Source organism: Labeo rohita, chromosome 11 (genome assembly GCF_022985175.1).
Source record: "Labeo rohita strain BAU-BD-2019 chromosome 11, IGBB_LRoh.1.0, whole genome shotgun sequence".
NCBI classification, from domain to species: Eukaryota; Metazoa; Chordata; class Actinopteri; order Cypriniformes; family Cyprinidae; genus Labeo; species Labeo rohita.
Genome location: NC_066879.1, coordinates 12,012,130 through 12,026,638, shown reverse-complemented (window position 1 = coordinate 12,026,638; position 14,509 = coordinate 12,012,130). Strand labels below are relative to the sequence as shown.

At 36.4% G+C, this 14,509-nt stretch overlaps 1 protein-coding gene across 1 annotated transcript; it reads left to right on the top strand.

The window, feature by feature from the left end:
• The first annotated feature begins 2,996 nt into the window (after positions 1-2,996).
• cdk4 (cyclin-dependent kinase 4) lies at positions 2,997-13,027 on the top strand. Its single transcript, XM_051123376.1, has 8 exons — positions 2,997-3,220; positions 3,970-4,203; positions 8,468-8,603; positions 9,382-9,549; positions 9,638-9,747; positions 10,313-10,363; positions 10,485-10,620; positions 11,064-13,027. The coding sequence occupies exons 2-8, from the start codon at positions 3,986-3,988 to the stop codon at positions 11,136-11,138; spliced, it is 894 nt and encodes a 297-aa protein (XP_050979333.1). The 5' UTR covers positions 2,997-3,220; positions 3,970-3,985; the 3' UTR covers positions 11,139-13,027.
• Positions 13,028-14,509: the final 1,482 nt, after the last annotated feature.

Here is a 14,509-nt window from a genome sequence, read left to right as displayed (position 1 = left end):
TTAAGTGTCGCTTTTGAAATGTTTAGGGAAACATTTTCACAGCTTTTACTGTGCCAAAACCAGTTGTACCGATCCCTTCTTGGCTTGTAGTATTTTTGTCTCCCTGATGTCTGTGGGCTGGTGGTTTTCCAGGTACTGGTCTTAGCTCATTAATCCTGCCTGGATTCACCTGTGAGATAATGGTGAGAGGTTTTTAAAAACCTTTGAGATTTGTTTTTGGTTCTTTTATTTTATGTATATATATTTCCTAACACATTATTTTTACAGTATACTTTAGACCAGTGGTTTTCAAACCAGTCCTGGAAGCACCCCTGCCCTGCACATTTTGTATGTCTCCCTCATCTAACACACCTGATTCAGCTCATCAGCTCGTTAGTAGAGGCTGTACAGCATGAATTGGGTGTGTCTGATAAGGAAGACATACAAAATGTGCAGGGCGGGGGTGCTACCAGGACTGGTTTGAAAACCACTGCTTTAGACATTCTATTAGGTAACTACATGTCAACTTATTCTACTAACCCTAACATAATCTAACAGTCTACTAATATTGAATCTTTCCTTATTGTGTCTTACATGCTAGCTGTGGTAAATTATAATCCATGTATTGTGAAGACCTGGATCTTTTTGCTGCTTCTGATGATAAGTGTTTGTTCTTGTGAAACTCATGAAACTAGCTGTTCAGCCAATTTTAAGTTCTTCAGAATGACTGAAATCATATACAGCTGGGGAAGTCAAGGCTTAGCTTCGCAATAACAACCTTCTTGACCTATCAAAACTGAAGCCCCGCCAGTATTTTCTGAAAGCACTGATACGCTCTTTCAATTCAACCAGATCTAAAATCATCACACCATTTTCACTTCCTGTGACATATTCTTTATGACCTCTAGTGATATGAGGGGTGTATTTCTTTCAGGAGTGTCATCACAGGAGTTTCAAATCTTTCTTTTGCAATGGTATTAAATTCTCTATTAAAATTCTGTGTTAAATTCATGAACAAACCGTTGCGTTTGTTTTGATTGTGTGGATCATACTTTTTTACACATTATAAAGCCTTCATTTATATTTGTTTTATAGACTTTAGGTTGCACATTATTTAGATTTAAACATTGGGTAAGGTGTGAATAAAAATACAGAAACAATATTACACGTTCTTCTTTATTTCTCATTAAAAAAAAAAAAAAAAATCAAATTAATCAGTACAATGTATTAAATCATTAATAAATAGTGTGACGTATATCTCATATTTTCCTAAAGGCTCATTGTTGGTGTATGCAATGTTTTAAGAGCTGGCCATTTTGTGTCTACATTATTGTAGTCTTTACTTGTGACACTGAAGTGCTACCTCAGTCAATACTTAAAGTGATAGTTTCTCAAAAATGACAATTCTGTAATCGTTCACTCACGCTTCCAAGCTCGTGAGACTTTCGTTTATTTTGAGCAATTTCTGTCCTTCCATTGAAAGTCCATGCAACCAAATCTCTAATGCTTAAAAAGGTTTGTAATGTAAAAGTAATCTTGTAATAAAAACATGATAAAATAAAATATGAATTGACCAGTTTAATCCAAGTCTCCTGACTTCTTGTATGTGCATTGTTAAGCGTTTATATGTGAACAAAAGCTTAAATTAGATTAAACATTTGATTTATATGAATTACGTTTAGCAACTATGTCTTTATGAATTTTTGGAAGTGTCAAAGTTCTGGTTAAATGGAATTTCAGTGGAGGGACAGGTTTAATTAAAAATATCTTGTAATGACGTGAGATTTTTTGGGTGGACTATCCCTTTTAGATTAAATTCTTAAACATCTTACTCTTAAAACTTATAGGAGTTACACTAATTTTATGACTTTTTATTTATTTATTCTAATGTTATACATTTTAATGCCATGCCAAGACAAAATAAAGCACATAAATATTACAAATACACAGGGTAGAGATAATAATAATAATAATAATAATAAACTTAATATGCCTAGTACCCAGTGTTGGGGAGTAACTAGTTACATGTAACAGAATTACATAATTAAATTACAAAATAAAAGTAACTGTTATTTGTTACAGTTACTGAGAAAAGGTGAGTAATTTAATTACAGTTACTTAAAAATACAGAAAATGTTACTGATTACAAAGGGAGTTATGCCTTCCACACACACATACAGATTTAATTGATTTCTTTCCCAAATGGAATTAACTGCTGTAAAATATGAGACGCCAATGTTTCAGGAGGACACGGAATAGGACACATGCTTATTCGATAACCGTTTCATTTCCAATTTGGGTTTATGTGTATGCTTTCTTTTTGTGAGATTAGCTGTTTTTTTTCCCCCAAAGCATTGTCAGATGCCATTTTAAATCTACATTTAACCTCAGAACGATCTCAAAGTAAAAACAGGTGCTAATATCTGATTTTGTGGTGGCTACGCTTTAAAATAAAATGATTATAATCTTAATTCAAGAGATGAAGGATTTTGAAGGTCTGACAGTAATCAGTGTTGAGTAAGTTACTACTGTAATTTTAACCCTGTTTGCTTTAAATGTTTCAAAATAGTTAACAGTTGAAAACATTTGTTAGAAATGTAGAAACATAATTAAAAAGTAATAAAATGAAATCAGTTACATTATTTAAAGTAATTTAAATTGTTACACTACTACATTTTAAACTGGGTATTTAATCTAATCTGTAATTTGCAAAGTAACCTTCCCAACACCACTATTACCAAAGATTTTTTTTTTTTTAATAAACAAAGATTTAAAATAAACTGTTTAATGATAAGGTCTGTTACTATACTGTAATTTTAATTGTAAGGGAGTTGTTTAATAGTTAAAATGTGAGTTAAGTAAGTTACTGTTATTCAGTTAAGTTTATTAGCTTGTCGTTTAATGGTTAAAGTGTGTTACTGAGTTAAGTTTAATGGTTAGAGAGTGTTATTGAGGTGAGGTGATTGGTTCAAGTGTGTAAGGGTCTGATGTCGCTCCGCCCTGAGATCAGACAGGAAGTGAATAGAGACAGACTGAGAACAGGCCAGAGTTTCACAAACACACTTTCATGAAATAAACTCATGAAATATCAGCTGAACGCATCGCTTAACAACATACACTACAATACACCGCACAACACCTCTGAAGCGCGGCAGACGGAAGAAAGTGCTCGGAGGAGATGAGATGCGCGCTTTACTCTTCTAAACTAGTTTAACTAGCTCTACACGCGAGAAGAAACGTGGTGAGTGTCTCCCATTGAGTGTTTGTATGTGTGCTCGTTATATTACACGTAACAACGCTTCATGTAATGTCGTGTTCATAAGTGTTGATGCATGAGTTCGGTGGATGTGATTTGATGACGTGTTATTGACTCTGTAAGTTTAGTTAAACTCATATTGTGACTGATGAGACTGATTGATATTTGCTCATCACTCTCATCCTGCGAGTGTGGGACTGTTACAGGCCAAACTCAAATATCAACTGTAATTTACCACAGCACTATAGACAGCAGTACTAACAGTGTGAGAGTTTTTCTTGGAATATGTTGTATCATGTTGTTTTTTGGACAGTTCAACAAGTATCCAACCAGCTGTCTGGGACAATGGTCAGCAATACAATGAGTTTCCAAACATGTTAAAGCCATTGATTCCATTCCTAAAACACAATGGCAGCTCTGTATTTTCATTCTAAACCCCAATTTATACAGTAAAATGTTTCAACTTTTTCTATTAAGTGAACACTTTACATGTTTTTTATGTTTTCTCTCAATACAATTACAGACATTTTCAAAACGCTGTTTAAAAAGCATAATAAAACAGTAATCATTTAAAATTTTAATGTATTATTATTTGATAAACTTTTTGGGGGTTCCCCAGACTTCAGTAAAAAAAAACCCTAAATTATCTATAAATTACACAGTCTGCTGTCATACAGCAGTCACAGTCCAGTTCAGCAGAGATGCTTGTCATGACGTATTATGGGTTGGTCCAGCTGTTTGCTGCAGGTCATGGCGCAGGAGAGTGCAGTGCAGTATGAGCCGGTGGCGGAGATTGGTGGTGGTGCTTATGGGACTGTGTACAAGGCACGAGATAAAGACAGCGGGCAGTTTGTGGCTCTGAAGAGTGTGAGAGTGCAGACCAATCAGGATGGCCTTCCCCTGTCCACGGTGCGAGAGGTGGCGCTGCTCAAACGACTCGAGCAGTTCGACCATCCCAACATCGTTAGGTACTGAAACGCAAACACACACACATGTTCGTTGACCAACTTCAGCAGGATCTTCATTTAAACATTCTTTTACACATTTAGGTTTTTGCATAAAATTTTATAATGGCTTCAGTCAAATTACTGTCATGTTAATTTTTCAAAAACAATTAACGACGGTAATCTAGAGCGGATGACATTTTAGTTCACATCAGGTCTTGCTTCTGCCTCAGGCGAGCATTGTATGACTCATTCCAGTCGTGGTCTGTTTTCTGCATTATAATGACCTGCACATTAAAGGAGAAGTCCACTTTCAGAACAACAATTCACAAATAATTTACTCACCCCCTTGTCATCCAAGATGTTCATGTCTTTCTGTCTTCAGTTGTAAAGAAATTATGGTTTTTGAAGAAAGCGTTTCAGGATTTTTCTTCATATAATGGACTTGATTGGTGCCCCGATTTTGAACTTCCAAAATGCAGGGCTCTAAGTGATCCCAGCCGAGGAAGAAGGGTCTTATCTAGCGACGAGATCTGTCTTTTTTTTTTCGGAAAATACATTTTTTTATACGTTAAGCACAAACGCTTTCGTGGCACAGGTTCTGGCATGCACGTTCACGACGCTACGTACTACTGAATCACATCAAAAGGTCACCTGGAACTACAGACCCAGTGTTTACAAAGTGAACGCGCAAAGACTAAGAAAGTGCAAGTAAGTCAAACGCTGTTTACAGACAAAAAGGTACAACAATGTTGGACGATTCTGAAGTTGTAGGAGAAAATAAGAGTTTCTCGCCATACGCCATACACAGATGATGAACTTAGACGTGAGTCGTAGTAGTGATGGGAAGTTCGGATCGTTTTACCGACTCGGATCTTTGAGTCTCGTTCAGCAAAATGAACAAATCGTTTTTTTCGAGTCATTTTGTTCATTTTAGCAAAATATAATTAAAATGTTTTAAAAATTATAATGCTATAAGAAACAGAAAAGATTAATTAATTGTTTATCTGGGTCTTTAGTCTATGATTAGCTCACCTCACCTCTTATCTGACAAGTTTTCGGGTTTGAGTCATTCGTTCATCACATAACAGCCTCACAAGCTCAACCAATGCTGTGTGAGCCAGAAAAAGAATTGATTAGTTCATCTCTCGAGTCTTCGGGTTCGAGTCGTTTGTTCATCTTATGGGGCTGTCACGTGATGAACGAACGAATCGAAAACCCGAAGACTCGAAACAGGTGAACTAATTCCAGTACAGAACCTAATAGGATGTTGCGCATGTGCAACTGAACGAATCACTCCCTGAGATGACTCGTTCTTCCCGAGTCACATTAAAGATTAGTTCAATATGAATGAATCGTTTAAGAACGACCCATTATTAATTTGTAGCATCGTGGACGCGCATCCCAGTGCCTGTGCTACACAAGCTTTTGTGCTTAAAAAGTATACAAGTTTTTATTTTTCAAAAAAAATGACAGATTGTTTCGCTAGATAAGAACCTTTTTCCTCGACTGGGATCGTTTAGAGCCCTTTGAAGCTGCATTTAAACTACATTTTGGAAGTTCAAATTCAGGGCACCAATCAAGTCCATTATATGAACAAAAATCCTGAAATGCTTTCCTCAAAAACCATAATTTCTTTACGACTGTGGATGAATGATGAAAGACGTGAACATCTTGGATGACAAAGGGGTGAGTAAATTATATTTAAATTGTTGTTCTGGAAGTGGAGTTTTCCTTTAATAAAGTTTTAAAACACTGAAAGTGAGACAATCTGAAGAAACAGGGTCTGTTTTCTCACAATTGAGGAATATATGCGTTACATATATATGTGTTACATTATTCTGTTTCTGATAAATTATATATTATGCTACATATTTGCTTTTTATGGAAAAAGTAGTGCATTACAGTGTCTGCTGTCTCAGTCTTTGCTGTGTATCAGCAAGAGAGAAAAAAGTAAAAAGGTCTTTATGGACCATTTAACAATGATAACTGCAAAATCAAATATGATGCACAAGGTTTAAATCATGTCCTTGCCACCACCCCCCATTCCGTCTTTAGCGTCACATTTAAATATTAGATTTTTTTTTTTTTAAGCTATAAAGGTTCCTTTATAGCTTAAAACATATCCTGTTAAATTTATGGTTAATATCAGCTATTGTTGCCAAAACTTTAACTGTGAAAAATACAGTGACAACATTTCAAGTGTTTCAGAATGGCATGCTGGTGCCTGTATGTTGTAAAGCTTGTAAGCATATAGTAAGTGATATGTTAATTTATCAATTTACCTAAACTACCAGTATCTGCTTTTTACCTTTTAAATGTGCTGGTAATCACTAATAACACAGGTGTTGCAACTACTGTTTCTCATTGGAAACTACATAAATATGTATAATTTTTGCATGCAAAAACAGTTTTTAAAAAAAATAAAATGTACAGTATTTCACAATAAAATCACATAACATGAAGTTAAAGCATGTACAGTTTTTCACAGTAGCTTTAATAGTATTTTCTGTAAACAAATTACGAGCATGTTTAATAATGTATATAATTAACTGTCTGCACTTGTTCAAAATTTCAGTTTAAACTATGGCTGTCAAGTGATTAAGTGATTATTTCTAATTAATTGCAAATTAATAGCTGAGACATTACCCCAAAAGATAATTGATAGCCAATATTTTGGTAAAGGAGAAAAGCATGAAATAGACATTACAAAAAGTAGCATTGGAAAGAAATATTTTGAAAAGACTCAACACAGTTATTGCACAATATTTAGACTGCAAAGGCCTAACATAAACCGTAAAACACTAACAAAGATAATTAGATAAATATCTTGAGTAATAGTTTTTTTTCCTCCATACAGTGTAGGTCAGTGGTAACCAAAACAGTTTGGATTTGGTTACAAAAAGCTAGTCATACAGGTCATCAATAATGACAAATGTTTAATTTTTGGAGGAACTATCCCTTTAATAGGATTTTTATGAATATGGAAATATGAAAATATTTTTAATGAAATCATACTAAGGAAGGAACAAAAACTTCCAGTAGGTAGTAGTAAATGTCTTAATGAGCAAGTCATTGATTCATTCATTCATTTAGTTCATTTAAATGGTTGATTCATTTGGGAATGAAGTAAGTGACTGTCTTTATGAATGAGCCATTGAATCATTGTTGATCCGATTCGTCCAGAACGCAGATTGAGTTGGAAGCAAATTACTGGTGTGTGCTGCTCAGAGGCACACAACAGGTCTGCTGTGGCTTTATCCACCTTATTTTTCCCGTAAGAGCGTGCATGGCCGTTTGTAAATTTGATGTGTCTGGCTTCCGGTCTCATCCACTTCCAGCTTGTTTTTAGCTGTACAAAACAGCTAATTTTGCTGCTTGATATTGCAAACTGGTGTGTCTTACCATATTATTTTAATGTTTTATCTTAATTATGAACACAGTGGTTTGTAGTGCAAACAGTTCTGTTATTCTTCTTGTTATGAACCGGCTTATGAACCCGGCTTATGTCTAACACATTACCAGAAAATGGCTTGCTTCCACATTGGAAAATAAGGTGGATAGGTAATATTTTTATTAGCAAAACTGAGCAAAAACAGACAATATTGTGTCTAAAATAGGAGTGTGTGAAAATTACGACAAAATCTCGATAGTTTATGGAATTTTGTCAATAACAGTAATTAGATAATATTTTTGCTAAGTGTGTTATTGTGCTGGTGGCATGGTTTAGGATTGCTGTGGACAGCTGAAACCCAAAGCGCCTTTAAATGCTGTATGGTGGTTAGTTTACAGTGGTAACAACAAGTAATTTTTTTCAGTAAGTTTAAACCGATTTCTATCTTTATGTGCATTTTTATCTTTATAAGACCATTTATCTTTATGAGACCAATTTTCTCTAAATGTATGCACATTTTTTGTTGTTGTTAAATTCTTACATTTGATCAATAAATTCAAATAGTAAGACACTATAGGGCTGTTACAGCAAATTTTATTGATACAAATCAGTATCAATAAAATTTGCAATGCAGAGGTGGCACAGAATCTGCGTCTGAAGTGGCATTCAGATGCAATTACACAGACTGTTTAATGCAAGACATAAATGCATTTAATTTGCATTTACAAATGCATAAATAATGTTTTGATGTTTTGAAACAAATCATTAAATACTGATATTTGATATGATTTGGGGGTGGTGGTATACTTTAAATATAAAATAAATTTTTACCAGGTTATGATCTGCATACAAACAGGTACATTTGATGTGTGATGTGTTTGTGTGTGTGTTTAGGCTGATGGATGTGTGCGCCACACTCAGAACAGACCAGGAAACTAAAGTGACTCTAGTGTTTGAACACGTGGATCAGGACCTCAGGACGTATCTGGAGAAAGTGCCGGCACCTGGACTGCCCATCGAACGGATCAGAGTAAGATCACCAAACACATTCACTTGCTCACACGCTGCAGAAGTCCCATATAGGACTTGCATATCCAGCTCGGGGGGTTTGTTCCTGTGGAGGTTTTCAGAGGTTCTTTGTCGTCTGTCTGAGAAATGAGCCTTATGTAAGGAGGAAAAAGAAAATATGTGCTGATCCAGATGTTTGTGTCAGACAGCATCTGAAGCTTCACGCAGAAACATACTGGTGTAAATATAGATCAAGTCCTAATGTTTGTTTGCGATTCAGCAATTTAATTACTTAAATATACAGTGAAGAAAGTTGAGCCTCAAACTGAATGCTTTCAAAAGAGAAAACCAGTAATTCAGACACTTCAAACTTTTTCTTTCCAGCCTTGTGGCGTAAAATGTCTGCTGGATGTTCCCCATGAAATTATGTAATGTTCTAACTGTTCAGGATGGTACGTTTGGCCACAATTTCTGTTGAAGTTAGTTGGGAACAACAGACTTTGCAACCATATTTGCTTTTAGGAAATGCACCACAGAAAGACTTGTATTTTCACTTGTGTTTAAAAAAAAAAAAAAAAAAAAATTGTTGAATTCCGTAAACATATGTTTTTACAAGCAACTAGCATTTCTACCAAAACCCTTAGTGTATATCCATAACCTTATAGTACATACATGTTGTTGTTGTTATTATTAATATTACACAGTACTTACCCGTGTAATTACAGTGCAACGAGGACACATTAAAATAAAGCGTGACCCAGATGTTAATAGCATATATGTTGTGTTTGCTTGTGATGCAGGACTTGATGCAGCAGTTGCTGTGTGGTCTGGCGTTCTTGCACTCAAATCGAGTTCTCCATCGTGATCTGAAGCCGGAGAACATTTTGGTGACCAGCAGAGGACAGGTTAAACTGGCTGACTTCGGTCTGGCACGGATCTACAGCTGCCACATGGCACTTACACCGGTGGTGAGATGGACACACATGCTCTCATGCCATGAATGCACATCGCATTGCAGTGCAAAGACAGCTGATGTTGTTTTCTCTTGTTGTTCAGGTGGTGACGTTGTGGTATCGCTCTCCTGAGGTGCTGCTCCAGACCACATACGCCACACCGGTGGACATCTGGAGCACCGGCTGTATCTTCGCTGAGATGTTTAAACGCAAGTGAGTCTTAAGTAGTGATGCTCATTAAGCACTTTATGTACAGTTTAATAGTTAATCAGGCTGAATTCAGTATCAGGTGACCTCTTAATTTTTATGTATTGATCAATTAGTGCAAACCAGTTTCAGTATATTAAATAAAACATGTCTGGAGTATTTACAACTTGATGTTTCTGTGTTTTGCTGTTGAATGCAGCCTGTTTCATTAAGTAAGATATAATCTTAATTACTTGATTTATTTTGAGATTGTATGGATTTGTTCTATATAGACATATGCAGATACATTTACATTTATCAGATGCTTTTATCCAAAGCGATATCATTCATCAGAGAGCCAACAACATTTGTAATATACAATGGCAGGTTATATATTACATAGTAGTATATTGTATATTTCACAGCTGCTTTGAATGTGGCTCATCAACTCAGAATTTGAATCTGCAACTGTTCTTATTAAGTTTATATAAAGCATTATTAATGACTGGCTTTCTAATTCCCATTTTCCCATCAGGTCTGTTACTGATTCATTGGTAATTAATGATTTGTATTGTGATGTCTCATCTTTCAGACCTCTGTTCTGTGGAGATTCAGAGGTGGACCAGCTGGGCAAGATTTTTGCGTACGTACAAACACGCACGCTCATGTTACAGAGGCTGATACTGGAGAGACCAGCGCACTACATATTAGATCATCATCACTGGTAAACATCTCTCATGATTAACATTGGTGTTGATTGACAGGGTGATCGGCCTTCCGGCTGAAGATGAGTGGCCCACTGATGTCACTCTGTCCTGGCAGAACTTTAGCCCTCAAACCCCTCAGCCAATCACAGACTGCGTTCCTGAGATCAGTGAGAAGGGGGCGGAACTCTTATTGGTGCGTTCACATTCAATGTCACTTCACATTCAGCTACAATTTTACCAGAATAAGAACAAGAAAACAAGTCAGTGGGCTAAAGGTGATGTAAAAAAGCTAGATTTATTTTATTAAAATCTCTTTTGGGTTATTAATGTTATCGAACTGAAATAAAAGAATATATGTATTTCAGCTAGTCGGTAAAACATCTCATTTTTTTAATATGAAATACTAAAGCTGAATGAAAATAGTAACAAAATTACTAAAACTTTAAAATTTAAAATAAAATGTAACAAACAAAGCATAATAAAAACTAAAGTAATCTATATAATAGTGATACTAAACAACCCTAATTTGAATGTTTGTTTGTTTGTTTGTTTTGACTCGTTTCTACACACAAGAACTAAATAAATAAACTAAATGAATGCAGTTTCCTTGACTTTTATCTTCCTCTGTCTCAACAGGAAATGCTGACATTTGACCCGTTGAAACGAATCTCTGCGCTGAATGCTTTGGAGCATCCATTCTTTACAGAATGACCACTTAATTCCCATCATTCATTGCAGTTCGAAGTCTCAAATGCAGACTGGACCATAAAGAGTGTTTTTCTACCGCATAACTAAGGACTGAATATTCAACCATACCCAACTGTGTGCCTAAACGTATTTCTCTGTGAGTTTATCAAGTTATTTCAGTGTTGTACAGGATGAGCGAGCATGATGATAGACATGAACTTTTAAGTGTCATATTTCTCTGCCTTTACAGTGTGTTGTGGGTCATTGGAACATTATCATTAGCAGGTGCTATAAGGCTGCATTACATTCTGGTGGGAGAGCAGTGTTTGTGTGTGTGTGTGTGTGTGTGTGTGTGTGTGTGTGTGTGTAAGACTGTTATCCTGTGTCCAGCATCAGTGTGCTGGTTTTACTGCCGCTTTGTATGTTTCCACCAGACAAAACAGATAAACCAAAATAATGGCCCCTACAACTCACTGATTAGGGATCAGGATTATGTCCTCACTGTGTAAAGTCTGCTAAAGGTGGGCGTACACGGTGCGATTTTTGAGGTCGTACGAGCTCGCATGCGATTTTTTTTTTTTGGTTATCGGAGGAAATCGTCTCTTCTCGTATGGTCGGGGCTCGTATGGTGTGTGAGAAATTACGAGACGAGCAGAGTGCCTTACGAGCACTTCCCGACCTTACGATCATTTTTAAACATGTCAAAAAACTTCGGGAGCTGTCGGATTGAAAGCGTGACGTGTGTGCTGTTGAACGAGCCGATTTGTTGAGCAAACTGGAAATGACCAATCAGAAAACCATATAGCAAAAGTCCTGAAGGCAGTTTTATGATTCTGCATTACTGTTCTTCCACAACAATACAACATGTAAGTTGCAGTATGTATACAATAATACCTAAACTATTCAGCATTTTAACATGTAACAACGTCACAAATTGCAGAAACTTGCATGACACGCAATGATTGTGTAATTTACAATATCTTCCACGACGACGATTAAGAAAAGAAAGTCCATGTTGTTCTCTGCCCTTAAGCCAAACTCTATGCCATGCCCTTGGTTTTCTTTTCTTTTTTTGTTTTTTCGCAAGCCATTGCTGCCACAAAGAAAAGGATCTCTTCCTCAGAGTCCATGTTTTTGGCGCGGAACTTCGTGAATGTGATTGCCTCGGAAATCGGCAGGTTTTAAAATCGTGACGTGTGCGTGGCCATACGGTCTTCCGACTGTCCGAATTCGCACCGTGTACGGCCGCCCTAAGACTGATGCAATACAAAAACCATTATAGTCGATGAAGCAATTCACAGCTTCCTTTTTTCTATCATTCTATCATCATCAGTCTAACTGAAATAAAATGGTTTTGTTTATAAATATGTGTGGATTTTAATTTTTTTAGTTAGTTTGATCATCATACATGAAATAATAACTGTTACATGAGATCTGGTGATGAAATAAAGCTGCTGACTTGAATGGAAAAAGCTTGTAATGTGATGTTTGTTTGTGGGTAAGATATGTCAAGTGACGTCATGTTTCTGCTGTCATGTCAGTGGAAACGCTGGCCGAGCAGCAGCACCAGTGCAGTGGCACAGGGATAATGAGTCTTTTATTGCTGGAGGATGTCAGTCTCTGTGTGGACGCTGCTGTCAGCTGCTGGGTTTTAGATCATGGTTTTCAGAAGAGTTTTACACTGGTGGTTTTGCACCACCAATGTGTAGCATCCACCTGGATGATGCGACAGCAGCCATAGTGTGCCAGAACACCCACCACACACCAGGTTATTGATGGAGAGGAGACAGAGTAATGAAGCCAATCAGTATATTAGGAGGCCATGATGGTCAGTTTTCCCAGTTTAGTTTTCCCAGGAGGTCTCACATCCAGGTACTGAACAGTTTCAACCCTGCTTAGCTTCAGTGGGCGACCAGTCTCGGCCTACAGGGTGATATGTCTGTTGGCTGCATAAGAATTTCTCTGCCTCCCCTTTGCCGACTCTCAATTCTGCACAAATACAGTACATGTAAGACATACTTGGCTACAAATTAACTCAGCAGTTACGAGTTTCAAGGTGTGTGCTACAGTTTTTACAGTACAAAGAATAGTGAAATTTCTCTCATCTGAAGTACTGCTACTATGTACTGTAATTGTAATGTGTAAGTAGTGTAATAACCATGTAGATGAGCCAGCAGGCCAGCTTTCCTTATGGTCATTCCATGCACAAGAACATGGTCAACTATAGTGCTTTGTATTTCATCAGGAACAAATGACATTTGACCTTGTCCCCTTTATTTTTCTTTTCTCCTCCTCTTCCTTTTTGCCTCCCACTACCAGGATTTATTTTCCAAAACACAAAATCACCTGTATTCTTGTTCTGATTGGTGTGTTATCAGTTTTGCTACTTAATGTTCACACATGGATAAATGTGTGCTATTTGTGTTCATTTTGTGATTGTTGAGGTAATTATATTGTGTGTTTGTGTTTTCTAAATGAGAACATGGGTTAACCTGTGCAAAATGTTGTTCTTGTGTAGATTTTTGCAGAAAACACTGAGCAAATTGAAACGTGTGAAAGCAGGTGAAATGTGTTAAAAGTTTTGAGAAACATGTCTTTGTTTTGTCAAATTTAATTTACCTGTTTATTCGTATATAAACATTGATCAGCTCACATATATAGAACACATGTGAGGGGCGGGGCGAGGTTAGGATGATTCCAAGGGCCCTAATCAGAGAGGGGCCCAACACAACTTCCCCAGTGAATGCAATTTTAACTGAGGGGGGGCCTGAGGCAAATTGCTGCCCCTGGGTCTACACATGCTTGTAATTGTTGCATGCAGAAAATCAATGTCTGTTAAATGTCTGCACTGTTGTATGTATGAATACTTTTGAAACTGTCATTCTGCAGCCTTGATACATAAATACGAATAAGCCACCCTGTCCCATACATACCTTTGATGCTAAATGCAACATGCAATGGAGTCTCTTCCTCAAGAGGGCACTAACCAAACTTCAAGCTAAATCTGCCTTATAGGGCTGCATTATATTTTAGGATGTTTTATAAATTACAGAGAAAATTGACTCAGGATTGCAATATTATTTAAACTTTGTCTAAATGTAATTTTAAGGAATGTAAAACAAAGCATTTTTTTTATTATTATTGAACAATGGATTAAGATATACAAAAAAAAAAAACAAAAAAAACTTGATCACATTTTTTTTAACAGCCATATTCATAAAGTGCATTATTAAACTGGTTCAGTCCAAAGGCAGACATATTTAAATGCATGTAAAGCTTCAGAAGTACCAGTATTTACCAGTTTTATATGCAACATACAATTGAACAAAGTTTGCTTGCAAGAAATAAGTTACCCAGACAGCAGCATTTTAATTGTATTGAAGTTACAAGTCGGC